Here is a 27,972-nt window from a genome sequence, read left to right on the forward strand (position 1 = left end):
CGGGAGGGAACCCAGGCGTCCTGGCCCCCAGCCCCCCCACCTCGCAGGCTTTGCTCCAGCTGTCCCCGTCCAGCCGGTGCTGGCTCTGTTTGAGCTGGTTCAGGCTGGGTTTCAGGAGGGAGTTCCCGACCGCCTCCTTAGTCCAGTCGTCCACCAGCTTGTGCAGGTCGTCGGTGAACATCCCCTTCTTGCTGGCCGGGGCCTGCTGGCAGGGGGCAGCGCCGCCGCCGACGCACAGCTGCTCTGTCGGGGAGAGGGGCGGGGGGGGTTAGGGGGCGGGGGCGGGGCGCACACGGCTCCCCCTGCTGGCAGGGGGCAGCGCCGCCGCCGGCGCACAGCTGCTCTGTCGGGGAGAGGGGTGGGGGGGGTTAGGGGGGCGGGGGCGGGGCGCACACGGTTCCCCTGCTGGCCACGGCAGCGACCCCACAGCGAGCCCACGGGCCCCCTTCCCAGGGGGAATTAGCCGACTAGACGCTGGCTGAGTGCGTGGCCCTCACGCTCCTGGAGACGGGGGCCAGCCCCGTCCTACAGGGTGGGAAAGTGAGGCGAGGCGGGGGGGGGGGGGGTGAGCTGGTATCCACCCGTCCGTCCGTCCCCGTCGGCACCGCTCTGTCTGTCCGTCCCCGTCGGCACCGCTCTGTCCGTCCGTCCCCACCTGCGCCCCTGTCCGTCCATCTGTCTCGCTGCACCGCTCGGGCCGGCCGTCCCCGGCGGCACCGCGCTGTCTGTCCGTCCCCGGCGGCCGCGCTCTGTCCGTCAGTCCGTCCCCACCTGCGCCCCCCTGTCCGTCCATCCGTCCCCGTCGGCACCGCTCGGTCCGTCCGTCCCCGTCGGCACCGCTCTGTCCGTCCATTTGTCCCCACCTGCGCCCCCCCGTCTGTCCGTCCGTCCCCGTCGGCACCGCTCTGTCCGTCCGTCCGCATCCCCACCCGCGCTCCCCGTCTGTCCATTTGTCCCCACCTGCGCCCCCCCGTCTGTCCGTCCGTCCCCATCGGCACCGCTCTGTCCGTCCCTCCGCATCCCCACCTGCGCTCCCCGTCCGTCCATCCGTCTCCATCGGCACTCCTCTGTCTGTCCTTCCGTTCCTGCACACCACCCTCCCTCTCTCCATCCTCACACACCCTTCCACCCCACCCCCCACCCCTTTCTCCCTCTCTCCATCCAGCCCTCGCATCCCCAAACACCTAGTATCTGGCGCCTTCCACAGGAAATCGAGAGCAATAGCGAGGTCTGCAGGGGCAGGGATTGTCACCCCAGGAGGTACCGTAATACGCCTAATAGGCACTGTACAGCCCCCGGCGCGGTGGGGTCCTGGGCCATGGCTGGGGTGCCTAGGAGGTACCGTATTACACCTAATAGACACTGTACAGCGCCCGGCACGGTGGGGTCCTGGGCCATGGCTGGGGTGCCTAGGAGGTACCGTATTACACCTAATAGACACTGTACAACGCCCAGCACAGTGGGGTTATGGTCTGTGGCTGGGGTGCCTAGGAGGTACCGTAATACACCTAATAATAGCTGTACAGCGCCTGGCGCAGGCGATCAATGTCCTGCCACGGCAGGGTCCTGGGGTCTCTCGTGCTCAAACAGCAGCTCAGACCCACTTTAAATTAATGCCTCTGGGCCGGGCGCATCTCTCCAGGCTTGGCACCGGGCGGAACTCACCGGGCGGAACTCCCCAGGCTCGGCGCCGGGCAGATCTCCCCGGGCAGAACTCCCCAGGCTCGGCGCCGGGCGGATCTCCCCGGGCAGATCTCCCCAGGCTCGGCGCCGGGCAGATCTCCCCAGGCTCGGCACCGGGCGGAACTCGCCGGGCGGATCTCCCCAGGCTCGGCGCCGGGCTGATCTCCCCCGGGCTCGGCGCCGGGCGGAACTTCGCCGGCTCGGCGCCGGGCGGAACTTCGCCGGCTCGGCGCCGGGCAGAACTCGCCGGGCTCGGCGCCGGGCAGAACTCGCCGGGCTCGGCGCCGGGCAGATCTCCCCGGGCTCGGCGCCGGGCAGAACTCGCCGGGCGGATCTCCCCGGGCTCGGCGCCGGGCAGAACTCGCCGGGCGGATCTCCCCGGGCTCGGCGCCGGGCGGATCTCCCCGGGCTCGGCGCCGGGCGGATCTCCCCGGGCTCGGCGCCGGGCGGATCTCCCCGGGCGGATCTCCCCGGGCTCGGCGCTGGCAGAACTCGCCGGGCGGATCTCCCGGGCTCGGCGCCGGGCAGAACTCGCCGGTGGATCTCCCGGCTCGGCGCCGGGCAGAACTTCGCCGGTGGATCTCCCAGGCTCGGCGCGCCGGGCGGATCTCCCGGGCTCGGCGCTGGCAGAACTTCGCCGGGCGGATCTCCCGGGCTCGGCGCCGGGCGGATCTCCCGGCTCGGCGCCGGGCGGATCTCCCGGCTCGGCGCCGGGCGGATCTCCCGGCTCGGCGCCGGGCGGATCTCCCAGGCTCGGCGCCGGGGCGGATCTCCCAGGCAGATCTCCCGGGCTCGGCGCCGGGCGGATCTCCCCGGGCTCGGCGCCGGGCAGAACTCGCCGGGCGGATCTCCCCGGGCTCGGCGCCGGGCAGAACTCGCCGGGCTGGGCAGGGGCCAGACCGCATCATCCATCGTGCTCGCCTGGGCTTGCGCGCTAGGAGCCTGGCAGGCGGCCCCGAGGCAGGGGCAGCGCAGCGGATAAGTACAGGGTGGAGGGCCCAGACGCGCCCCCGAGCCTGAACCAATGGGGCTCTGAGAAGTGGGTTAGACAGAACCAATTGTGGCCAGAGAAGCGGATTAGACCCAAGAGGGGCAGAGGAGTAATTCGGACAGAGACCACCCGGCCCCCGGGTCAGGCTACCCCAGAGCAGCCTAGCGCGGTCTCTTCGTAAGGGCTCCTAGCTCACAAAGCGCTTTCCAGCTGTACGTCTCAACGAGCTTTACAAAGGGGCACCAGTGTCACAGATGGGGAAACCGAGGCACAGGGCAGGGCCGAGTGACTCATCTGAGGAGCTGAGAACAGAACCCAGGTCTCCCAAATCCCAATCTGGCGCTTTACTCCTTAGCCCGGGCTGCCTCCTCCCTGGGCTGTCCGCCTGGGAACTGGCTAAGCGCCTCCCCTTCCCCGGGGCGCAGAGGTACCTGGGCTGGGCTCCCCCGGGGCGCAGCTCTGATGCAGCAGGCGGGCCTGGATGCTCAGCTGATAGTCAATCATGGAGGCGGCGGTGGTCGTGCAGCAGCACTCTGTGCGAACGGGAGGGATGGAGTTAAAAATCAAGACGTAACCCTCTCGCTTTCCAGCCCTACACGCCACCAACCCTGGGCTACAGCCTAATCTGGGGGGTCAGTCACCCCCACTCCCTGTCCTGGGGTCCCCGGCGCTGCTCTGGGGCTGCTCCCCATAAAGCCAGGCAGGACTTTGGGGAGCCTCCTCTCCCTCGGAGCAGCCTGTCTGCAGGGCAAGAAGCTCCCACGGCTTCACCTCCTGGGTCTCTCCTTGGAGCATTCAGCCTCCTCTGCCCCTCCATGCGCTTCCCCCAGCGAGTCCCCCCGGCGGGGTCCTGGGGGGCCACAGGGTCCTGCCCCCCCACTTCGCAGGCAGACGTGACTCTCAGCCAGCCGGGGACACAGAGGTGTATTCGATGACAGGAACACAGGCTAAAACAGAGCTTGTAGGTACCGCGAACCGGACCCCTCGGCCGGGTCCATCCTGGGGGGCACGTCTGCCCTCACTCCTTGTCCCCAGCCAGCCCCAAATTGGAACCCCCTCCAGCCCCTCCTCTCTGGGCTTTGTCTCTTTCCCTTTAGCATCCCTTTGCAGGGGGGCAGGGCCCCAGCCATTTGTTGCCAGGATACAGAGTGTTGGCCATTTATGCACACTGGAGACTTAAGAAATGCATGGGGAAACTGAGGCACCCACACAGTATTCAGGGGAAACTGTAAGAACAGTCCCACTTCGTCACCCCCCCCCATCCAAAGTCAGTAACCCCCTCAGGGCAGCTGGCCCTGCTGGGGTGACCCTGGGCAAGTCACGGCCTTTCTGTCCCTCAGTTTGTCCAGCTGTAAAATGGGCACACGTATGGCAGCAATGGTCCCTTCTGCTCTGAAATCCACACACCTCACTAGGAGCCAGGGGCCACTGTTCACAGGTCAACTTCCAGCCCTGGCCTGGCGGGAGCCTGAAGAGCCCGTAACCAATATCTGTTCCCCACGCAGGCGGCATCGAGCCAGAGGGACCAAGCTCCCCCACTAAAGCCCCATTTCCAACCCCCCGATCGCCCCCAAGGCTCGTCTCTGGCTGCTCCCCCGTGCGACGCCCGTTCCCTTGCGATCCCCACGCCCCGTGCCGGCCGGGGCTCGTTCCTGCCTTACCGGTAGCGACGATACAGTTCTCGGCGTGCGTCAGGACCTGGGACCGGCCGCGCAGTTTGCTTTTGAAGGAGCGAGGCCGGCGGGGGGAGGCGGGCTGCAGGGCCAGCTCCGCCAGCTCGGGCTTGCTGTCTTTGAGGGCGTGCAGGCGTGTGTACAGCTCCTGCAGCTCCCGGCTCTGCTGGGCCTGGAGCGTCACCACCTCCTGGACGTGTCTGCGGGGCCGGAAAAGCCATCAGCAGGCGTCCCCCAACCCAGCGGGGACTGGCGCTGCTCCGGGAGGGGGACCTGGGTTCTCCCCCCAGCTCTGGGAGGGGAGTGGGGGCTGGGAGCCAGGACTCCTGGGCTCTCTCCCCAGCTCTGGGAGGGGAGTGGGGGCTGGTGGTTAGAGCAGGGGGGTGCTGGGAGCCAAGACTCCTGGGTTCTCTCCCCAGCTCTGGGAGGGGAGTGAGCTCTGGCTGGTTAGAGCAGGGGAGGCTGGTAGCCAGGACTCCTGGGTTCTCTCCCCGGCTCTGGGAGGGGAGTGGGGTCTAGTGGTTAGAGCGGGGGGGGGGGGGGCGGGAGCCAGGACTCCTGGGTTCTCTGCCCGGCCCGGGGAGGGGAGTGGGGGCTGGTGGTTAGAGCAGAGGAGGCTGGGAGCCAGGACTCCTGGGTTCTCTCCCAGCTCTGGGAGGGGAGTGGGCTCCGGCTGGTTAGAGCAGGGGGGGCAGGAGCCAGGACTCCTGGGTTCTGTTCTTGGCTCTGCCACTTCCCCAGCCTATGCTCTGTTTCCCCTCGTCTGTCCAGCATATTTAGAACGAGCTCTTGACCCACTCTAGGTGTTGCGCCCGCCCGGCCCAGCGGGACCCCAGTCCTGACCTCTAGGCATTTGAGGCAAAACAAGGAACGGCCCTGCCAATACGCTCCCGGCTGGCGCTGAAAGGACAAAGCAGAACTGGCCTGAGGCGCCTGAGTCTGCACAGAGCCTGCGCCGATCGCGCCGAGAGGTGTGACGTGACCCTGCCTGAATCTGCCGAGCGCCTGAGCCAGCGGCTGCCCTGTACCCCTCCAGCCCAAGCCCCGCTGCTCGGGGGCCTGGCCAGCCCCCCCCAGCGCCGGCTGGACGTGTGGCAGGAGAAACCCTGGGGGAGGTCACAGTCGGGCTGCCCAGGCCCGGAGACGGCCCCCTTACTTCTCCCGCAGCCGCTGCAGCTCCACCTTCAGGTCCTCGTCCTCGAGCTCGGACTCGTCGTCGCTGCTCATGGGCGAGGAGGCTGACAGGAAGAGGGAGCTGCGGCGCCTGGCCCCGTGGCAGGCGCGGTCCTCGGCCATCGGGGGGCGCCGCTCCCTGCCGGACCCCAGGGTCTCCCCCGACTCCTCGGGGCCCGGCTCGCTGTCGGAGCTGGGCTGCCTCCGGATGGGCCCCTCGGCCCATGGCTCCGTGCTGCTCCCCGTGGCCGACAGCTCCTCCGGCTCCCGCTCCGGGGTGAGGGAAGAGGCGTCCGTCTCGCAGGCCGGGCTGGCCCATAGGAGCGACTCTCCTGGCGGGGGGGTGCCTGGATCGTCCGCCCGAGGCTCCTCCGGCCTGGCAGCGTCAGGCCCGGCCTCTGCCACGTGCGGAGCTGGCTGCTGCGGCACGGCGGTGACCTGGGGCGCACAGGGATGGGCAGGGTTAGCTGGGACGGGCAGGCCCTCGCCACGAAGAGCTCATGCCTAGAGGTGATGGGAGGGGCTGGGAGCCAGGACTCCTGGGTTCCCCCCCCGGCTCTGGGAGGATAGCGGGAGCTGACGGGTTAGAGCCGGAGGGGCTGGGAGCCAGGACTCCTGGGTTCTCTCCCCTGCTCTGGGAGGGGAATGGGGGCTGGTGGTTAGAGCAGGGGGGGACTAAGAGCCAGGACTCCTGGGTTCTCTCCCCAGCTCTGGGAGGGGAGTGGGGGCCAGTGGTTACAGCACGGGGTGGGCTGGGAGCCAGGACTCCTGGGTTCTCTCCTTGGCTCTGGGAGGGGAATGGGGGCTAGTGGCTACAGCACGGGGCGGGCTGGGAGCCAGGACTCCTGGGTTCTCTCCCTGGCTCTGGGAGGGGAGTGGGGCCTAGTGGTGAGAGCCGGAGGGGCTGGGAGCCAGAACTCCTGGGTTCCCTCCTGGCTCTGGGAGGAGGAGAGCGGGGTCCGGCGGGTTAGAGCCAGGGCATGGGCAGGGAGCCAGGCAGTGGCTGGCACGGCCCACCTGGAAGCGGCCTCGCTGATAGGACACCGAAGCTGATCTCCATCTCTCACTGGCTTCGTTCTCCCCGGGCCCCTCCGTCCTCGTCTCCTCTGCCTCCGCTGCCGAGCGGCGCCGCAGCCGGAAGGAAAGAAGAGCAGAAACAGGGGAGGGCATCGCGGGTTGGAACCGGGCCGCGGGGGCCGCGCCTCCCAAGAGCGCCGCGCGTGCCACACCCCGCCCCCGGTGCTAGCCGGTTCGCCCCCGCCCCCCCGCCCGAGACTCACGCTGCTAGGTGGAATGGAAAAGAATGGGGGGAGCGGGGGGGAGCCCGAGCAAAGGAAAGTGGCGACGGCTGCGGGGTGGAATGACGCGGCTGGACACAGAGGGGCGCGGCGGGAAAGAAATCATAACGGATGCTTTACCTACGGCGGAGCCCTGTCTCAAGCACACTACCTTGGCGGACTTTGGATCTCTTGAAAAAGCTGGTGGATTGCCGGAGCCTGAACGCCCAGCTTTTTAATTTGCGAGTCCAGGATTTCTTGCTAATAGGGTTTTTGAGACTAGGGCAATTAAAGCTTAGGCCAAAATATCCACCTCCTGTCTGCAGGTGAAGGGCTCCGGCGCTGGCCAGCGCAGCGGGACAGGCCTCGGGGCTCGGCGGGGAGGGAGGCTCCGGGGACGGCTCCTGCAGCAGACAAAGGGGAGGGAAGGAGAAAAGCGCAGTGCCTGAGTGGGACGGGGCAGCCGCAGAGTCGCAAGGCAAAGGGGGCCCCTGGGAACCCCCCGCATCAGACTTCCCTGAATGAACGGCTGGGGGCCTGGAGAGCCGCCGGGAGCTAGTGTGAGCAGCTGTCCCAGTTTTATAGGGACCGGCCTGACTTTGGGTCCTTTTCTTGTACAGGCGCCTGTTACCCCCGTCACCCTGTCCCCATTTTTCACACTTGCTCTCTGGTCACCCTATGGGGGGCGGGGGGAGGGGTCAGAAACCACCATCCTGCCCCAACCCAACTTTCCAAACCGTACCAGGCCCCTTGCTGCTCCGCCTCGTGCGTCTAAAGGACTTTCCAATGGGCTGGCGCATCGGGGGCCCCGATCTCGGCCGGGGGAGGGGTCTGCGCGGCGCCCGGCACAAGGGGGCCCCGATCTCGGCCGGGGGAGGGGTCTGCGCGGCGCCCGGCACAAGGGGGCCCCGATCTCGGCCAGGGGAGGGGTCTGCGCGGCGCCCGGCATTACAAGGACCCCAATCTCAGCCGGGGGAGGGGCCCCGATCTCAGCAGGGGGGTGGGAACACCTGGGTCCCACCCCCCAGTGCCAGCGTTGCGTCCCGGGTGCCGTAACTAGAGCCATACCCGCGGCCCCCCACGCCCCCATACTCACATGCAGACAGAGTTCCCTGGGGGCGACCGTGATGACGTCGGGGTCCTGTCTCACCGCTGGCGAGCCAGTGGGCTGGCTGGCAGGCTCGGGGGGGGGCAGCGGAGACCCCTCGGAGGTGTCGGTCCCCTGGGACTCCGCCGGGCTCCCTGGCGCTCCCAGGGCAGGGGCGGCGGCTGGCGCTTCTGGCCCGGCACAGGACAGCGTATCCTCAGCCGAGGAGAGCGGGGACTCCGTGCTCTGCGTGTCCTTCTGGCTCTCGGAGTAGCTGTGCTCTTGGTAGAGCAGCGTCCTCAGCTTCTCATCCAGGGTTTTGATTCGGTTGTCGACAAAATCCATCTTGGGCGGCCCCTCGCCGTCAGATTCTGGCACCGAGGGGGGCAGCGGGGCCGGTTCCGAGCCGGGCGTCTGCGCCTGCCCGGCCTTGGCGCTCGGAGAGGCGTCTCCTTCTGGCAGAGGCTGCTGGGACTGGTGCTCGGACGCCGGGACCTCAGTCAGGAGGGGCGGCTCGCCAGCGGGGGCCACCGCCAAGCCGACAGGCCGGTCGCCAGGCTGTGGGGCAGGGGGCTCTCCCGGCTCCGGCCCGGCCCAGCTGTCATTGGCAGAGAGAGGCGCTGGCTTCTCTGCGTCTCCTTCCGCCAGCCGCTCAGGTTTCGAGCCGGGGCACTCCGATGCCGCGCTGTCCTCTGGGCTGGCGTTGGGACCCTGGGTCTCAGCAGCCAGTGCTCCACCCTGGGGGCACGTCTCCTTAGCGTCCTCCTTGTCTGGACCTGTAACGACCGCCAGGGGGAAACGTTACCCCCCGACGGAGACGCTGCGCAGGGACCTCGGCCCCCGTCAGTCCAGACAGCTGGCGGCTCCCCAAGCAAAGGGCCTAAGAGGGAGGGCCTGGAAGGTGAAGGGAGCTGCTGGGAATTTCTGCGGCCGAAGGATCTTCACAGAGACTCAGTTCTCAGCAGACTCCGGCTGCGTGACTATCAGGGACACTAACGTCAGTTCACACCTCTCTGAGCGACCGGCTCGGGCTCGCTGCAGACTCAGGCTGCGTGACTATCAGTGACACTAACGGCAGTTCACACCTCTCTGAGCGACTGGCTCAGGCTCTCAGCAGACTCTGGCTGCGTGACTATCAGTGACACTAACGGCAGTTCACACCTCTCTGAGCGACCGGCTCGGGCTCTCAGCAGACTCAGGCTGCGTGACTATCAGTGACACTAACGGCAGTTCACACCTCTCTGAGCGACCGGCTCGGGCTCTCAGCAGACTCAGGCTGTGTGACTATCAGTGACACTAACAGCAGTTCACACCTCTCTGAGCGACCGGCTCGGGCTCTCAGCAGACTCAGGCTGCGTGACTATCAGTGACACTAACGGCAGTTCACACCTCTCTGAGCGACCGGCTCGGGCTCTCAGAAGACTCAGGCTGCGTGACTATCAGTGACACTAACGGCAGTTCACACCTCTCTGAGCGACCGGCTCGGGCTCTCTGCAGACTCAGGCTGCGTGACTATCAGTGACACTAACAGCAGTTCACACCTCTCTGAGCGACCGGCTCGGGCTCTCTGCAGACTCAGGCTGCGTGACTATCAGTGACACTAACGGCAGTTCACACCTCTCTGAGCGACCGGCTCGGGCTCTCAGCAGACTCCGGCTGTGTGACTATCAGTGACACTAACGGCAGTTCACACCCTCTGCAGACTCAGGCTGTGTGACTATCAGTGACACTAACGGCAGTTCACACCGCTCTGAGCGACCGGCTCAGGCTCTCTGCAGACTCAGGCTGTGTGACTATCAGTGACACTAACAGCAGTTCACACCTCTCTGAGCGACCTCAGCAGACTCAGGCTGTGTGACTATCAGTGACACTAACGGCAGTTCACACCTCTCTGAGCGACTGGCTCGGGCTCTCAGCAGACTCAGGCTGTGTGACTATCAGTGACACTAACGGCAGTTCACACCTCTCTGAGCGACCGGCTCGGGCTCTCAGCAGACTCAGGCTGTGTGACTATCAGTGACACTAACGGCAGTTCACACCTCTCTGAGCGACCGGCTCGGGCTCTCAGCAGACTCAGGCTGCGTGACTATCAGTGACACTAACAGCAGTTCACACCTCTCTGAGCGACCAGCTCGGGCTCTCAGCAGACTCAGGCTGCGTGACTATCAGTGACACTAACGGCAGTTCACACCTCTCTGAGCCACCGGCTCGGGCTCTCAGCAGACTCAGGCTGCGTGACCATCAGTGACACTAACGGCAGTTCACACCTCTCTGAGCGACTGGCTCGGGCTCTCAGCAGACTCAGGCTGCGTGACTATCAGTGACACTAACGGCAGTTCACACCTCTCTGAGCGACCGGCTCGGGCTCTCAGCAGACTCAGGCTGTGTGACTATCAGTGACACTAACGGCAGTTCACACCTCTCTGAGCGACCGGCTCGGGCTCTCAGCAGACTCAGGCTGCGTGACTATCAGTGACACTAACGGCAGTTCACACCTCTCTGAGCGACTGGCTCGGGCTCTCAGCAGACTCCGGCTGCGTGACTATCAGTGACACTAACAGCAGTTCACACCTCTCTGAGCGACTGGCTCAGGCTCGCTGCAGACTCAGGCTGCGTGACTATCAGTGACACTAACGGCAGTTCACACCTCTCTGAGCGACCGGCTCGGGCTCTCAGCAGACTCAGGCTGTGTGACTATCAGTGACACTAACAGCAGTTCACACCTCTCTGAGCGACCGGCTCGGGCTCTCAGCAGACTCAGGCTGTGTGACTATCAGTGACACTAACAGCAGTTCACACCTCTCTGAGCGACCGGCTCGGGCTCTCAGCAGACTCAGGCTGCGTGACTATCAGTGACACTAACGGCAGTTCACACCTCTCTGAGCGACCGGCTCGGGCTCTCAGAAGACTCAGGCTGCGTGACTATCAGTGACACTAACGGCAGTTCACACCTCTCTGAGCGACTCGCGGGCTCTCTGCAGACTCAGGCTGCGTGACTATCAGTGACACTAACAGCAGTTCACACCTCTCTGCTCTGCAGACTCAGGCTGCGTGACTATCAGTGACACTAACGGCAGTTCACACCTCTCTGCTCAGCAGACTCCCTGTGTGCTGTGTGACTATCAGTGACACTAACGGCAGTTCACACCGCTCTGAGCGACCGGCTCGGGCTCTCTGCAGACTCAGGCTGTGTGACTATCAGTGACACTAACGGCAGTTCACACCGCTCTGAGCGACCGGCTCAGGCTCTCTGCAGACTCAGGCTGTGTGACTATCAGTGACACTAACGGCAGTTCACACCTCTCTGAGCGACCGGCTCGGGCTCTCAGCAGACTCAGGCTGTGTGACTATCAGTGACACTAACGGCAGTTCACACCTCTCTGAGCGACCGGCTCGGGCTCTCAGCAGACTCAGGCTGTGTGACTATCAGTGACACTAACGGCAGTTCACACCGCTGAGCAACCGGCTCGGGCTCTCAGCAGACTAAGGCTGCGTGACTATCAGTGACACTAACAGCAGTTCACACCTCTCTGAGCGACCAGCTCGGCTCTCAGCAGACTCAGGCTGCGTGACTATCAGTGACACTAACGGCAGTTCACACCTCTGAGCCACCGGCTCGGGCTCTCAGCAGACTCAGGCTGCGTGACAATCAGTGACACTAACGGCAGTTCACACCTCTGAGCGACTGGCTCGGGCCTCAGCAGACTCAGGCTGCGTGACTATCAGTGACACTAACGGCAGTTCACACCTCTCTGAGCGACCGGCTCGGGCTCTCAGCAGACTCAGGCTGTGTGACTATCAGTGACACTAACGGCAGTTCACACCTCTCTGAGCGACCGGCTCGGGCTCTCAGCAGACTCAGGCTGCGTGACTATCAGTGACACTAACGGCAGTTCACACCTCTCTGAGCGACTGGCTCGGGCTCTCAGCAGACTCCGGCTGCGTGACTATCAGTGACACTAACAGCAGTTCACACCTCTCTGAGCGACTGGCTCAGGCTCGCTGCAGACTCAGGCTGCGTGACTATCAGTGACACTAACGGCAGTTCACACCTCTCTGAGCGACCGGCTCGGGCTCTCAGCAGACTCAGGCTGTGTGACTATCAGTGACACTAACAGCAGTTCACACCTCTCTGAGCGACCGGCTCGGGCTCTCAGCAGACTCAGGCTGTGTGACTATCAGTGACACTAACAGCAGTTCACACCTCTCTGAGCGACCGGCTCGGGCTCTCAGCAGACTCAGGCTGTGTGACTATCAGTGACACTAACAGCAGTTCACACCTCTCTGAGCGACCGGCTCGGGCTCTCAGCAGACTCAGGCTGTGTGACTATCAGTGACACTAACAGCAGTTCACACCTCTCTGAGCGACCGGCTCGGGCTCTCAGCAGACTCAGGCAAGATCACCGAGTCAGGTCACACTCGGGGCGATTCCCCCTTCTCAGAGCAACTGGCTATCGACCCTAAATCTGGCGATCGCTTTCACCATGAGCAGGGGAGGAAGACTCACCGGCCAGGCATGCAGACGGTGGAGGAGTCGTCTCTGGACTGTCTCAGAGCATTAGCCCACCCTGTCCAGTGCCCCGTCTTACCCCAGCTGAGACCAGGATCCCAGCCTGGGCCCTCCACAGAAGTCCTACTGCGTGGGCTACAAAGGCTTGTGCCAAAGCTAAGAGAAAGCCTCTGGCTGGTTTTAACTCGGGCCTTGGCTCTAAATTGTTCGGTTCCCTCTGCTCTCTGACCTCCCGTCACCCCTGGTGGAAGTCTCTGCTCACCGGTAGCAGCCGGCGTCTGCCCCTCTCTGTTCCTTATTGTCTGATTGATGCAGAATCGCCAGCGGCCGACCGGAGAGGACTGAGGAGCGCACTCGTCTGGGGAAAGATGAAAGGGGAAGCGGCTCGTACCTACCAGCAGGTAAGTCACTAGTGCAAGTCTAGTGCGTTTCTGTCCTAGCTTATCGGCTGGCCAAAGCACACCCCACCGCCTCCCACTCTGTGGGTCTGGTTCGGCTGCCTTGGAAACATCAGCCGCGTGGGTCGGGCACGGCGAACGGCTCCTGTACGCAGGGCAGGGGGACGCCGAGGCGAAGCTAACTGCTGAATTCGCCCAGACGGACTGGTTGCTGTGTAGGACGACGGTGCTGTTTTGTACCGTGCTCAAGGACAGACTTAAAAGGAAGTGAATTCAAACAATGAAATACACGACAATGTCCCTGTAGCATGAAAAACAAGGACCTCTCTCCATTAACGGAGTCACAGATTCATACGTTCCGAGGCCAGAAGGGAGCGTTGTGATCATTCCACCTGGCCCCCTGCAGAGCACAGGCCGGAGAACGGCCCCAGAAAAATTCCTAGGGCAAATCTTTTAGGAAAACATCCCCTCTTGATTTAACCAGGGTCAGTGATGGAGAATCCGCCATGACCCTCGGGAGATGGTTGCACCCCTGTGTTTTGAGGTTCTTTAAAGGTACTTACTGCCGGTCTGAGCGGAGGCAGGGTTTATCTGAACTTGCTCGGACGACCCTGTCTGAATTAAAAACCGACAGGTCAATAAACAATGAAGCTTCTGAGGTGCCACGTAGCCGGGAGACACGCCCGAGATAAAGCACCATTCTTACTTGGCTGCTGTTGGACTCGGAGGGAACGGAATCGTTGCCAGATGCTCGCTCTTCCACCGGCAGGCTTCGGAGGATCTCCTGAGCTTGGCACACGATGGCTCTCAGCTCCTCCACAAACTTCTCCTTCTCGCTCTCCAGCACAAAGTTATCTTCCACCTGATTGGGGGAAACCAACACCCAACAGCTCAATCAGCGTTTCCCAAAGCGTGGGACTCGACAGCCAGGGGATTGGACAAGTACCCGAATCGTTCAGCAGATTTTCAGCTTTCGCTTTTTACAAAAGGAAGTGTCTCTAGCTCGTATTGCTGCAAAGGAATCTTGGAGAACGTGCCCCGAGCCTGCCTGACCCAACAATGCTTGCCTGAGTGTGCAGAGAGCCTGAGCCGATTGCTCAGACAGGTGGGAAGTGGCCCCTTTAGCGATCTCAGTTGCCCAGTGACAATACCTTGACCCATTTCGCTGCCGGTCCAGGCATGTTAGGAAAGAGAGGAACTGCTCATACTGGAGCAATGCCGTCTGACAGCAGTTTGAAAAGATGCTGGCTCACCAAAAAAGAGAACAGCCCTGACGTGGCAGGTGAGGAATCGTGGGAACTCAGAACTCCAGGGTCCCACAATGCACAGCAAGAGAAGTCCCAGAATGCACAGAGCCCAACAGCGAGGCAAAGCACCAGGGGAGACCTGCCTAGAATCCAGAGTCCAACGACTACCCCCGCCCCCGCCCACCTCAATTTTGTGAATCTAGCCCTTTAACAACGCCCCAAACCGATGTTGTCGATTCGCTGACATTTTTCGTAATTTTCAGGTTCGTCTTGACCCACTTTTTTGGAACGCGCCAAAACAATCAGTGAGATGTAGCGCGACCAAGCCCTAGATGGCTTATCCAAGGCTATGGCGGCTCTGGGAACCGAACCGTCAGTTCCCAGGCCCTAGGGTGGGGCCCTCATCACCCGCTCCCGAGATCATCTACTCTCCACCCTGGAAAATCAGCCCAGGTGTGACACAGAGCCCAGGTGAGCCTCAAAGCTCACAGGCACCGCGGCTCGCGTGGTTTGTTTTATTTGCTCAGGGATCTGCTTTGTTCTGTTTACTGTCCCTGTAGTTAACACATTTATTTCTTGTTTATTTCAAAACCCAGTTTGTGCAGTTCATATCGGGGGGAGGGGGGGAGAGAAGCTGTGTGTATCTCTCCCCACATCGAGGGACAGGGCGAATTTTTATGCGCTTGTGCTGTGCAGATCTGTCTATAGAGCGCAAGACAATATTATCCTGGGGGTAGTCTCCAGAGGGAAGCTGCACTTGAGTGCTGGGAAATCCCCTAGCGGATTCGGGCGGGCTCAGGGAAACCCCAATATATCAGGTGCATCCCAGAAGGGGGGATCCAACCCGCCACAGTGGGCACCAGAACCGGCTGCCGTGTTCCAGCAGCGGCCGCACCAGGGCGAAATCCAGGGGTAAAAGAACCTCTGGGCTCCTATTTGAGACTCCCCGGTTTCTGCTGCCCAGGATCGCTCTTGGCCCCGGCGTCGCCCGTTCTCCCCCACGAGCCCCGAACTCCCGGAGTCGCTGCTCCCCAGGAGAGGCTCCCAGCAAGCAGGGCTGCCGCTGGGGAAACTCACCATGTAATCAGCAATATCCTCGGGCGCGTCTCCATCGGCATCAAACTTGAAGGTGACCATCTTGTTGTTGTGGGTCTCCAGCTGGCACTCGACCATGTTATCCCCGGCCGTGGACACCTGGGGACGTGAGCAGAAGGCCAGCGTTTTGTGGGGGCACCCGATTCCTGGGGGGCGGGGCAGGCGAAGGGAAGAACATTCGGCCTTTAAGACCGACTTCGGGACTCCGATCGACCCGGTGGCCTTCAGCCCGCCCCCGAGCCAAAGCAAGCCCCTCGTTGGCTTCCAGGACAGCCGCCGGGAAGTCCGAGAGCGGACGTGGAGGAGACAGCAAGCCCCTCCTACAGCCTGACGGGCCCACGTGACCGTCAGGCCCTGCCAAGGTCGGGTAAAGCAGCTTTAACTCCCCTGCCAGCCTCCTGAGCGCGGGCACCGTCACACCAGGCCAGTCCCAGTGAGCCCAGCATCAATCAGAGGGACCCAGCTCAGGCCTCGGGAGACCACACTGCTGTGAGGCCAAGGCCCAAGCGACGGCAGGGAACTGATAACGTGAGCTGTGGCTGGGTGATCTCAGGAAGGTGAGCCTGCCCCGCCCCCCCTCGGAGACGAAAGCGACCTCCCAGCTCCCAGATCACCCCGAGCCCCCAAAATAACCAGCCATAGCAAACTCGGGGCAAAACCTGGGGAGTCAAAAATTCAACAGCACCGAAGTGACTTCGGAACCTGCTTTCAAACACACAGATTCACACATCTCAAGGTCAGAAGGGAGCGTTGTGATCGTCTGCTCTGACTCCCTGGCTAACACAGGCCTGGCTGAATGGAGCAGAGTCTTTAACAACGGCCCATCTCGATTTACACGCCTCGCCCGCGAGCGAGACTCCCCACCTCTCGGTTACCTCCCCTGGCGCCTTATTTCCTGTCAGAATTTACACTGAGGAGCCCAATATTTGTTCCGCACCCAGATACTTCTGGACTGTGATCAGGTCAATTTCCCCACGCAGAGAAGCCTGGAGGAACCAGGCGGCCCATGAGAACACAGGGCTGAGGAATGTCGGATCTCCGCCTGGGTGCGAATCCCTTCCCGCGGTGGAAGGTCAGCTGGCCTAAGCCACAGGCTGAATTCCCCCCTCGCCGCTACCAACCTGCAGGACGGTGAGCTGGAACTTGGTGCCTTTGTCCGGCCGGGGGCAGGACGCCCGCCTCTGTTTACTTCTGTCCTGTTTGCCGTTGCCGCTCGCGGGCTCGTGCGCACTGGCGCTTTCCTTCAGAGCGGCCAGCTCGGGATTCAGCCTGGGAGCGCAGCAGGGAGAGAAGGAAAGCGTGACTGATGAGCTCTCGGAACGGGGCTCGCTGCACCAAACTGGATCAGTCAATCTGCCCCCAGGGGAAGGTACGGGCTGATGCATTTAGCTCCCTGCCCAAAGTCCCGAGTGTTTATTTGGTGTTTCCTGCCATGGCCTCTCCTGCAGTCTTGTGGCAATGAGTTCCGCAGGCCAAGAGGGGAGGGGAAATTGAATTACTTCAGTGGCCACAGCTGTGGAAGGCTCAGCCTCCTCAGAGGGGTCAGACAAGCGGCAGGAAAGGGACAGGCCGGTGTGTCTATCTCGGGGTGGGACGTGAGCTGCGAGAAATAAATCCAAGGGGATCCTTTGACGGAGGTTTCTGGGACACACTGACCCAGCGCTCCTCCAGCTGGCAGGATGGCCGGCCGACCGTCGATGCGGCCACTTGACGGGGCTGTGAACTGCTGCTCACGTGTGCTCCCCGAGATGCACAGCACATGGGCAGAAAGGCTGGATTTTGCACCGGGCTCAATTCCTTTCCCCCCGCCACACCCCGCATTCCCATGCTCTTGACTCAACGAGGAAGGAGACTCACCCTTGCGGGAAGTCTGGCTTTGAAGCAGCTATCTGGGGCTCCGGCACCGAGGCAGGCTGGGAAACCTGGCAGGAAACAGAGCTGTGAAACAAGGGAATTTCGGTCCTTCCCCAGGGAGATGGGGCTAGACGGACTCCGAGGGGGTTAGAGGAGAAGCGGGACGGGGCTGGACAAAGGCCAGAACATAAGACAGAGCTAAAGAAGGGGCAGGGTGGGCACAAGGACTACCGGGCTCAGGGCTGGAAATCAGAACGGTGGGGGGACCACATTTGGCTTCAGAGCAGAGGAGCAGGACCACAGACGGGGCGCGGGAGAACAAGAGGCTCTTACAAGGACCGAAAGTCTCTCTGGGAGCCAGAAGCAGCCGCCAGGTTACTGAACGCGGCCGGTTCGGTACGAGTCCGGCGGGTTTTCAAACCCAGCCGGTGCGAGGGAGGGAAACCAGCGAGCTGCAGAGCCTTCCCAGGCAAAGCAGCGGCTCACCAGCTAGTCCCAGGCAGAGGAAGTGTGGCGGGGTGAAGGGTGACCAGGGTTGAACACAGGAGGGACCCCACGTTCAGAGGATGACCCCATGAGGAACCATTCTCCAGGGCGATGGCTAAACCTGGAGCCTGGATGGAAACTCAGAAAGGGTCACCCGCCAGGGAGGAGGCTTTCGCAGTCAATCTTCGGGCTTGTCTAGGGCAGGAAACTGCCTGGAAAAAGGCTTCGGTGATTCCAAAACCAGAGCGTTGCCCTGGTGTAACGCCAGTGGTGGAACTACCACGGCACTTCCCCACGGACCCGCCGCCGGACACGGCAGGGACCCGCCGCCGGACACAGCAGGGACCCGCCGCCGGACACAGCAGGGACCCGCCGCCGGACACAGCAGGGACACGCCGCCGGACACAGCAGGGACCCGCCGCCGGACACAGCAGGGACACGCCGCCGGACACAGCAGGGACCGCTCGCAAGCTCTCAGCCTCGCTTCTTCACGCTGGCCCAGGAGTTCACAGATCCCCAGGGGCCGCTGAGCTCATGCAGTCTGACCTCCTGGATAACCCAGGCCAGAGACCTGCCCCACAATCCTCCCTTCTGCCCTACAGCAGAGCTTTTCGCCAAACCTCCCATCTCGATTTGAAAGTGGCCAGTGAGGGAGAATCCAGCAGGACCCTTGGGAAGCTGCTCCAGTGGTTAACTACGCGCCCCGTTAAAATCACCCCCCTTGCTGCTCGCCTGAGTTAGTGCAGCTCCAGCACCCGGCGCTGGGACCTTCCTTTGCTACCTGGGGGCCCATTATTAACTATTCGGGCCTCACGCCGATACCGCCAGCCTGTGACTGAGTTACCTCTTACCATCCCCCAGCCCAGTCTGAGGCCAGGTCACGTACCTGCTCCGGCCCCGGCCCCAGCCCCGGCCCAGGCTGTGGCTGCGGCTGGGGGCTCAGGGCGGGCTGCGGGCAGGCGGTGAGCAGAGGGCTGCCCACCGGACTCTGCCACGCCCCCGACTCTGCCGCTAACAGGACGTAGGCTGGCTGCTCGGGGATCTGCACCGCTGGCTGCTGCGCTCCAGAGCCTTGTTCCGAGGAGGGCGGCTGCAGCTGCTCCGGCCTGGCCGACAGGGTCTGGAGCAAGGTGGGGACTGCGGCCAGGAGCGGCTGTGGCTGGAGAGGAGCCGGCTGGGGTAGCGGCTGCATCGGGGGAGGTGCGAAAGCCGAGGGCTGAGGCAGGAGGAATGGGACCGCCGGCAGCGCTGCTTGTTGTCCTTCGCCCGGCCCTTGTGCCAGGGCGGGCCCCAAGCCACTGCCGTCCTGCTGGGAGAGCGCCGGGGGCATCTGCTCAGCGCCAGCCTCCTGGCTCAGCGCCCCGGGCGATGGCGCGAAGCCTGGCTGCTGCAGCTCCGCCAGCTGGCTCAGAAACGCCACCGGCTCCCCCCGGTACGCAGGCTGCCCCGGGAACGCGTACACCACCGGCTCTGCCGGCTGGGCTGGGAAGGGGGGCTGGTCAGCGTAAGGCGCCTGCAGGGGGTACGCTGGCTGCAGCTGGTATGGGGCCTGCAGCGGGGCCGGGACAGGACACACGCGTTCCACCTGCTGCTCCGGCTCCTGGGCCAGCAGCCCCTGCGTCTGCTCCAGGGCGCCCCCATGCAGCACAAACTGCGGCGGCGGGGGCGGGTAACCTGGCGGCGGCTGCAGCTGCATGGGCTGCACTGGCTGGGCCAGGGAAGGCTGCAGTAAGGCGTCTGGCTGAATTACGGCATACTGCTGGGGCGGCTGCATGGCGGGAACCTGCTGGGGTTGCTGCATCGATGCAACCTGCTGCAGCTGCTGCATGGCAGGAACCTGCTGCATGGGCACAGTCTGTTGAGGAATTTGCTGCGGCTGCTGCATGGGCACCACCTGCTGCGGCTGTTGCATGGCGGGAATCTGCTGGGGCTGTTGCATGGGCGCAAGCGGCTGGGGTTGCTGCATCGGTGCAACCTGCTGCGGCTGCTGCATGGCAGGAACCTGATGCATCGATGCAACCTGCTGCGGCTGCTGCATGGCAGGAACCTGCTGCATGGGCACAGTCTGTTGAGGAATTTGCTGCGGCTGCTGCATGGGCACCACCTGCTGCGGCTGTTGCATGGTGGGAACCTGCTGGGGCTGCTGCATGGGCGCAACTGGCTGGGGTTGCTGCATCGATGCAACCTGCTGCGGCTGCTGCATGGCAGAAACCTGCTGCATCGATGCAACCTGCTGCGGCTGCTGTACGGCAAGAACCTGCTGCATGGCAGGAACCTGCTGCGGCTGCTGCATGGCAGGAACCTGCTGCATCGGTGCAGTCTGTTGAGGAATTTGCTGCGGCTGCTGCATGGACACCACCTGCTGGGACTGCTGCATGCCAGGAACCTGCTGCATTGCTGGAATCTGTTGTGTGGGGACAGTTTGCTGAGGAATTTGCTGGGGCTGCTGCCTGGCAGGAACCTGCTGGAGCTGCTGCATCGATGCCACCTGCTGCGGCTGCCCCATGGGTGCCCCTGGCTGCCCAGCCAAGGAAGCAGGCAGGAGCTGGGCCATCCCTTGCATATTCCCAACAAACTGGGCCAAGGGCTGGTTCTGCGGTGCCAGGCTGTGACCGAGGGTCAGGAAGCCAGACGCCGGGTCGACCTCAGCTGCAGCGGTGGTGGCCGTCTGACTCCCGGTCCTGGTGGTGGAGTCCAGCTGGGCGCTGGCCCCCGGCATGGCCTGGGGAGAGGCAGCTGCCAGGATGGCCTGGGGCACCGCCATGACCGACGGCTCCAGCGCCTGCCCCTCGGCCCCATATGGCAGCTGTGACTCGAGGTGCTGGTGGCAAAGAAAGCACGGGGGTTACAGGTGCAGAAACACAAACGAGTCACACCTCTGCCCCACCCCAAAAAAATCTAGGCTCTGCCCACATACGCACTAATGCATTCTGGGAAAAACAATCCGAGCGGATACCCCATAGAGCAGTAGGAGGCATTCCCAGAGCGTCTCCAGCAGCAATGCATTCTGGGGGTGAGACATGTGCGACGGCCACACTGGGTCAGTCCAAATGTCCACCTAGCCCAGCGTCCCGTCTTCTGACAGTGGCCAATGCCAGGCGCCCCAGAGGGAATGAACCAAACAGGGAATCACCAAGCGATCCACCCCCCGTCACCCATTCCCAGCTGCTGGGGCCACCATCCCTGCCCAGCCTGGCTAGTAGCCAGTGATGGACCAATCCTCCATGAACGTAGCTAGTTCTTATCTAGAACTCATCGGCGGCCATGAGGAGAGCAAGGCACTCTGGGAAAGCCAGTGCATTCTGGGAGTGACATGGGCAATACCAAGGGATGCGGGGACGGGAACCCTTCTGCCAGAGAGCATCTGGCTCAACATCTTCAGTTTACAAAAGCAACCGGCCCAGGCCCCCAGCCAGAAACAGCTGCCCGGGGCTGCCCGGAAATTGGATTCAGCAGAGCCCTGTTCAAATGCCTCAGATCCCTCGTAGTAACGGGGCTCGGACCCCCTTGCGCTGAACCTCCAACGTGTGTCCGGCCCTTGGGCCACTTCTATCCCCCCCACATAAGCTGCTTTTGGTCCAGCGCCCCAGAGGCTCTGATCTTGGCTAATCAGGGTGGCAGCGGGTTGGTGCTGGGCCTGGAGCTCCCTGCCCACGAAAACGCCAAGTGGTAGAGGAGACTCTGCAAGGACTGAGCCGAAGCAGGAACAGCTGGGCACGGCCCGTCCCTCTTCTGACCTTAACGGCAATCGGGGCCAATCAGGAATTTCCCCACAAAACTCAAACTTTCCGAGGTGCTAGGCAGAGTCCCACCCCAGAAGAGCCAGCAGCCCCATGCTTAGTGGGATCCCAGACTGAAGTCCCTGAACCAGGAAGGACTTGACCCTGGAGGTCACACAGGCCGGCTTTAAGCCGATTCCCTGGAATCGGGCTCCGCGTCTTTGGCGGCATTTCGGCAGCAGGGGGGGTCTTTCGGTGCCGCGGAACCCCGGAGCGGACCCCGTGCCGCCGAAGCCCCAGACCGCCGCCAGGTACTCAAATCGGGCCCTGCCGTTCATCAAGCCGGCCCTGAGGTCACACATCCCTGTTCAGTGCTTTCCCCGCCTGCCAAGGATCCCGCTGCACCAGCCACCCCCCGTGTGTCAGCCGCGCCGCACGCAGCACAACAGACGTACCATTATCTGCGTGAGCTGCGGGACCGCGCCAGGCGAGGCCTGCGGCTGGGGAGCTGCCGGCGGAGCTAAGCTGTGGGTGGGTAGAGCTGGGGGTAAGATCTGTGGGTGGCCCAGGTTCTGCTGCTGCACCTGCTTAATTAATGATGGTGACGAATAAAGAAGCTCGTTAATGACAAAGCACCTCCAGGCCCCCGTTCTCTCCCCAGCTCAGATCTGCTGCACCCTCCTAGCTGGGCTCCTCTTTGAGCCCAGGCTTACAAGTGCTGGCTCGGTGTCTCGCAGCTGAGCCGATGTGCTATGCAGACCTGCTGAGCTGCGTTCACACGGCCACGGCCGGGCTCAGGGCCTGCCCCACCCCACTCGGCCTGGGCCCTGAGCATTCGCTGACCCGAGCTCAGCCCTGCCTCAGAGCCTGGGTTGGGAGTCCCTGACGCCCGGCCCCCCAGGACACAGTGTGGTTCTGAACTCAGTGGAGGCGATACAGTAACAAGCCGCGGGTACCTCGCACCAAAGATAATGGTTAACCTCCAACCCTGCCCCCTGCAACGCCCCCAACTCTGACCCACTCCCCAAACCCCCCCAACTCTGACCCCTGCATTCCCCCCTCCAGGCCCCTGACGACCAGGACCCTGCTAGGAGGGTGGGTCAGAGCCTGAGTCCCAGTGAGCCAGCGCGGAGAACAGCAGTGTAGACGTTCCCTCTCGGGCTCCGAAAGCCGGCAAAGCGAGTGGGTCTCAGAGCCCAAGCAGGGCCGTCTACACTGCGATCTGTAACGCCGCAGCACCAGCCCGAGTCTGCCGATCCTGGCTCTGGGATTCGCTGCAGCAGGCTGGGTAGATGCACCTTTAACGGCCTGGCTGTGGGCCTTGCTCAGGGGCAGCAGATTCGGGGTAGGGAGGGGATTTCCCCCAGGCCGGATCGGCAGGGTTTTGGGGGACAATCCGGGCGCATGGCTAAGGACACCCTTGCTGTCACTGACCCTAGCACGACGGCTGGTGAGCCGAGGCGGTGCCTTACCCCAGCAATCTGCTGGTAGTGTCCCATCAGCGGCTGCGACGGGTACAGATGTCCCTGAAGGCCGGCTTCCACCGGTGGGAGGATGGAGGGCTGCGGGGGGCCACCCATCGCCTGCTCCGAGTAGGCCAGACTGTGCTGTCTGGGGGCCTCTGACAGAATCACCGACCCGGCGCTCTTCTCCGACAGGCTCTCAGCTGTATGGGGAGGCAGGAGAGGCCCGTCAGTCACTCAGAGCATGGGCAGGCGTGTCCTGTCCTAGCAGGTGCAAACAGGGCGGGGGAGGACACAGGAACCAAAGGTCCCACTCCAGACCTACGTCCTCCTCGCCAACACCACCAGGTTCCTGTCCAGTGCGCGTCTCCAAGTGCTTTATGGAGCAGGGAAGCCGTGCCACGGAGACCGGCAGGGACTAGAAGCCGACTATCCTGGGCCCCCGGGCAGTGCACTATCCACTAGGCCGCACTGCCTACAGACTCACATCTAAGGCTGCTCAGCGAGGCCGGCATGACAGTCAACGATGGCTGCTCAGAAAACCCGGGGCAATTATCACCAGTCTGCGGGGACTCCAACTGCCCCAAGCCCCGCCCCTCCGAAACACCTTCCTGCCACCCCAGGGAGGGGGCGGGACCGCGAAGGGGGGCGTGGAGCACGCCCTCATCAGGAGGTGGGAAGAGACCCTGACACCCCTTCTGCCTCGTTATCGCCGTTGTGACAGCAGAGTCTGGGCCGCGAGTTAGCCCCACCTGGGACGACAGATGCCTCTCTACCTCGGGCCGGGGTTACCCCTAAAGCAACGCGCCCCTGGAGCGTGAACGCGGCCCCAGCACGCCCTGCGATGGCTCAAAGGGGGAGGCAGCTGTGTTCCAAGGGTGGTTTTCTCCCTTCCCCCAAAGCATGGGGGATGGGCCTCGGCTGGAGACGGGACACCGGACTGAGGGGTGGGGGGGCTCTTTGCAGCTGCCCGGTTGGCAGGTCTGGCTCCCAGGCGCAGGGTGGCCAGTCGTGGGAGGGAGGAGGCAGGGACGTGGGGTCCCTCTGCAGGATGGGCTCATCGGGGCACGTCTCAGCCAATCAATTCCCTTCCGGAGCAGGCGAGTGGGAGACGTTTCGGTCTCTCCCGAGGAGACTAAAGGGGGCTGGTGAAATTGACCAGCTACCCCTGTCGCTCCACGTACCCGCCAAGGAAGACTGGTGCTGAGTCTGCTGCAGCAGCAGCTGCCGGACGTGCTGGTCCACCTCCGTCTCCTCCCACTCGGCGCCCGCCGGCTGGGCCGGGCCAGTCAGCGAGACGCCCTGGGGCGGCAGGGCCCCGCCGGCTGCCTTGCACTGCGCCTCCCTCTGTTCCTCCAGGCAGCTGGCTTGCCGCCGCTCTCGGGTCTTCTTGATCAGGGCCACGCGGTCCCGGATGGACTTGGCCACAGCTTTGGAGTCGCTTTCGTGGAAGAATCCGGATTTCACCTGCAGAAGGGGGATCAAGATGGGAAAGACGAGGAATCGCGCCTGCTCTCCGGATACCCCGTGAAAGCCTCTCTCAGCTTGTTAACCAAAACACACAGCTCTTCGCTCCCCACTCCTTGGAGGGCTCAGAGATGTGGCTCAACCACTCTCCCCATCCTCAGGTAAGAGGCATTGGTGACTCTCATGATATGGGACCCCAGACGGAACCAGGATTTCACCTTGATGTTTCTTCATAAAGTCCCAGCTGCCAGAGTCATGTGATTTGGGGGAGAATGTCACCTTACTTTTTACAAGAGAAACTTGCTAGCCCTCGGAACTGAGGAGCAAATCTTGCAAACAGGACGTTCTAAAGGCTCAAAAGCTAGAAAACAAATATCAAGACCCCACATTTTAAGAGAGATTTTTCAAGCCACGTCTCACGATTTTGGGGTGAGGCCTAATTTATAATTTCAGAACATTTGGGGTTGGCAGTGCCATCTTTAACAGAGGCCTTGTCAACACACATTCAGCCAGCTGGTTAAGGGAAAGCGCTCTTATTCTGTGAGTTTAAACCGCTTTCCAAGTGACCCCAAAAAACCAAAAAAAACCAACCACGCCCAGTCTGTAGCTGGCGCAGCCTTCTGGGTGGATTCTCCTGTTTCAGTTTAACTAAGCGAATGTCTTGGCTGCAGTCGCAAAGTGTGATTGCCGCACACCTGAGCTAGCTTTGATACTCACTGCCCTGAGTGGGTTTAAATTCACATCACGTTACACCTGTGACAGATGCAAGACGTTGGAGGAGTGGAAGTTTGAATCGATCCCCAAGTGCCGGGCGGTGGGGGATATTAGTAAGATATTGCATCGACAAGCCGTCTATGTACCTTTGTGTTCCTGATCCTCCTGAACCAGGATTCACCAGGAGGGTGATTAAAGCCAGTTCCCAGGGTATCTGGATACCCAGACCTTTGACGCTCTGCATCTCTCGGAGAGGCAAAGATCTAGGAGCCGCTCCCCAGTGAGACCCCGCATGGCCGACCAGGACTCCACGCAGACAGCCACTGGGTGAGCGCGTCGATTGCTTGTGGGGCTTCGCGAGAGAGTTTCTCTAACGTTCCAAGCTAATCCCCAGGGTGCTTTGCCTCAGCAGACATGGCCAGAGACAGCGGCGATCGCCGGTGTCGGCGTTAGAGAGACGTTAATAAAGTTTTGAACAGTCTGAATTAAAAAGGTTCCCACTTCTCAACCAGTCGGGTTTCCTACACATCCCCAATGGCACGAGCCCGGCTTGATCTCCATCCCCCCCGGAGTCGCCCAGGAAGGACAGGCGAGACCCGACTTCGTCATGGAAAATACAAGCAGAGCCCGACAATAGTAACACTTCCGGGCCTTCTGAGTTATTTACATGCACTCAAAAGCGGCCGGATCCCCGCTGGCCCGACAGAGCAAACAGCGAGAGACAGCCCCTGCCCCGACGAACTTCCAGTGTGAAGGGTGGGAGGGGAAACTGGCACTGGGGCTCCGGGCACACCGGGCACTGCACGGAGACCGGGGTCCCCCCTTGCGCCAGGCACTGCACAGACTCACAGCGACAGACAGCCCCTGCCCCGACGAGCTCCCACACAGCCGAAGGGAGGGAGGAGAGGCAGCGGCACAGTCCGTCCAAAGCACTCACCATCTCGCACGCCACTTCCTCGGGGACGTCCGACTCCAGGTTGAAACTGAACTCGATGGCTTCGTTGTCCTTGTGCTTCCCCTTCAGCTTCTTGGGGTCTTCCACCCACAGCCTCAAGGCCAGAGAAGAGCTCAGCCCGTCGTCGTCCTCCGCCAGCTCCACCCGCAGCCCCGTGTCCTCCGCGAAGAAGGCGTGGTTCAAAAGGTCTTTGATGGACAACCTGGTGGTGAGAGGTGGGGGGATCAGGGGCCCATCGCCAACAGGATATTGACAACCTGGTCAGTGACCACCTCAACCACCCCATTTCTAGCCTGGATAAAGCACGGAACCACTCGGCCAACTGGGGGGGTGGGGGGTATCTGAATGTGGCCTCAGATGTTTTGCTGAACTGGAGCCAGAGCGCTCGAGTGATCTGCCTCGGGGTCACACAGCAAATCACCAGCAGAACCAGGAATAGGACCCAGGCATCCTGGCTCCCAGCGCCCCCTGCTCTAACCCACCAGCCCCCACTCCCCTCCCAGAGCCGGGGAGAGAACCCAGGAGTTCTGGCTCCCAGCCCCCCCTGCTCTAACCACCAGACCCCACTCCCCTCCCAGAGCCGGGCGGAGAACCCAGGAGTCCTGGTTCCCAGCCCCCCATCCTGCTCTAACCACTGCACCCCCCACACCCGGGGCAGGGGGACGCACCGTTCGGATTTGTTCTGCCGGATGCACCCCTCGATGATCTCTTTCACCTCCGGGTCGGTCACCTTGTTGAAACTGGCGGGTTTAATGCCCTGGAAGAGAAGGGGATTGTTATGGTGTGCCGAGCGGCAGCAGCCCTTCCTTTGAGCCAGCTAGCTGGGAGCAGGGCTTGTATGATCCACTGCCAAAGGGTCTGCCTCTGCACCCAGAAGTTTCCTAGATCCCCCGGATCGGGTTAGACCTTTCTCTGCCAGACTGAAGAGCCCGCTCGTAACTTTTGTTCCCTACGTCGGCACTTATGTGACCGAGACTCCCCAGCCCCTTCTCTCGGTTAAGCCAAAGAGCTCGAGCTCCTTGAATCTCTCACTTCCACCCTTCAGTCTCCTCTGAGCCCTCCCCAATTTATCCACATCCTCCTTGAACTGTGGGCACCAGACTTGGACACAGGACCCCAGCAGCACCAGTGGTAACAGAACCTTCTTGCAAACGACTCCTTTGCCGTTTGTTCCTCACTGGTAAAACGTGCAACACTTGCAATTGGAACACGTCTGGCTTCAGCTCAGTCCCAGCCCTTGGCTCTTGTTCTCCGCTAGCTCGAAGAACCCTGTCGTACCCAGGCTCGTCTCCCCGCGCGCTCACACAGTAACCGAGGCCCCTGGCACTCTTCCTGAGCTCTCCCTCCCTCTCTGACTGCGAAGCATCTTTCCCAGCCCTCCAATGGTTTTCTGCACCCTCTCCAATTTCTCAACATCCTGTTTAAAAATGGGGGCACTGAAACTGCATGTATCGTCCCCGTGTCGGTCTCAGGTAAAATCACTTCTCCTGTAGACTGTGATAGACCCATCTCCCAGCCTGGCATCAGATCGTCTAGCCTGCCCGTCTGTACAGCACAGGCTGTAGAATTTCATCCAGTTACTCCTGCCATGAGTCCCGGAACAGGTGTTTAATAACGAGCTATAATACAATCACTGTACTGGTACCGCTGAAGTGTGGCTCCAATTACTGCTATTCCATAGGGGAAATCAAAGGTCTATAATATCTGTGCCGCTGCCTCAATCGACCAACCTTACAAATCTCATCAGGAATAAAACCAGCTTTCTTTGGCAAGCCCCACTGGCCATAAAACCATGGGGCCCGGCACTAATTCTATTCCAATCCTTTCATTCTTTATGGACTGAATCCCGTACCAGGGACTGACGCCAGGCTGATCATCCCACTGGCTCTTGTGGAAGATCGGCACGACAGCAGCACTTCCTCAGTCCTCTTGAACGTCCCAGCTGTTCCTAACCCGGAGGACGTGTCTAGTGGGGTCAGGCCCAGGGCTACGCAATGCTGGCATTAATAACATGGATAACAGAGTGGCGAGAGTGTTCAGCAAACCTACGGATGACACCAGGCGGGGGGGGCTGCCGGCCCTTTGGAGGGCAGGATTAGAATTCAAAACGACCGGGACAAATTGGAGAATTCCCTAAAGACAAGGGCAGAGAACGTCCCTGAGGAAGGAAAAATCAAATG

The 27,972-nt window shown here is 62.3% G+C and overlaps 1 protein-coding gene across 14 annotated transcripts in view; it reads right to left on the minus strand.

Annotated features, from left to right (window-relative positions):
• Positions 1-27,972, minus strand: part of WNK3 (WNK lysine deficient protein kinase 3) — a 61,541-nt gene that overhangs the window by 4,675 nt on the left and 28,894 nt on the right. For 11 of the 14 annotated variants that reach the window (XM_039510338.1, XM_039510337.1, XM_039510333.1 and 8 more), the window contains 19 exons: positions 26,461-26,549; positions 25,775-25,994; positions 23,841-24,123; positions 22,666-22,859; positions 21,649-21,780; positions 18,361-20,295; positions 16,992-17,056; positions 16,256-16,403; positions 15,117-15,233; positions 13,499-13,654; positions 13,356-13,407; positions 12,657-12,752; positions 7,894-8,660; positions 7,111-7,201; positions 6,538-6,635; positions 5,504-5,958; positions 4,336-4,547; positions 3,106-3,207; positions 41-243 (listed from right to left, as the gene is read on the minus strand). In XM_039510338.1, the coding sequence (XP_039366272.1) occupies positions 41-243; positions 3,106-3,207; positions 4,336-4,547; positions 5,504-5,958; positions 6,538-6,635; positions 7,111-7,201; positions 7,894-8,660; positions 12,657-12,752; positions 13,356-13,407; positions 13,499-13,654; positions 15,117-15,233; positions 16,256-16,403; positions 16,992-17,056; positions 18,361-20,295; positions 21,649-21,780; positions 22,666-22,859; positions 23,841-24,123; positions 25,775-25,994; positions 26,461-26,549 (5,415 nt within the window). The remainder of the gene's footprint in view (positions 1-40; positions 244-3,105; positions 3,208-4,335; positions 4,548-5,503; positions 5,959-6,537; positions 6,636-7,110; positions 7,202-7,893; positions 8,661-12,656; positions 12,753-13,355; positions 13,408-13,498; positions 13,655-15,116; positions 15,234-16,255; positions 16,404-16,991; positions 17,057-18,360; positions 20,296-21,648; positions 21,781-22,665; positions 22,860-23,840; positions 24,124-25,774; positions 25,995-26,460; positions 26,550-27,972) is intronic. The other 3 variants (XM_039510343.1, XR_005590583.1, XM_039510342.1) reach the window with 3 other exon arrangements.

Source organism: Mauremys reevesii, linkage group 22, assembly GCF_016161935.1.
Source record: "Mauremys reevesii isolate NIE-2019 linkage group 22, ASM1616193v1, whole genome shotgun sequence".
Taxonomy (NCBI): domain Eukaryota; kingdom Metazoa; phylum Chordata; order Testudines; family Geoemydidae; genus Mauremys; species Mauremys reevesii.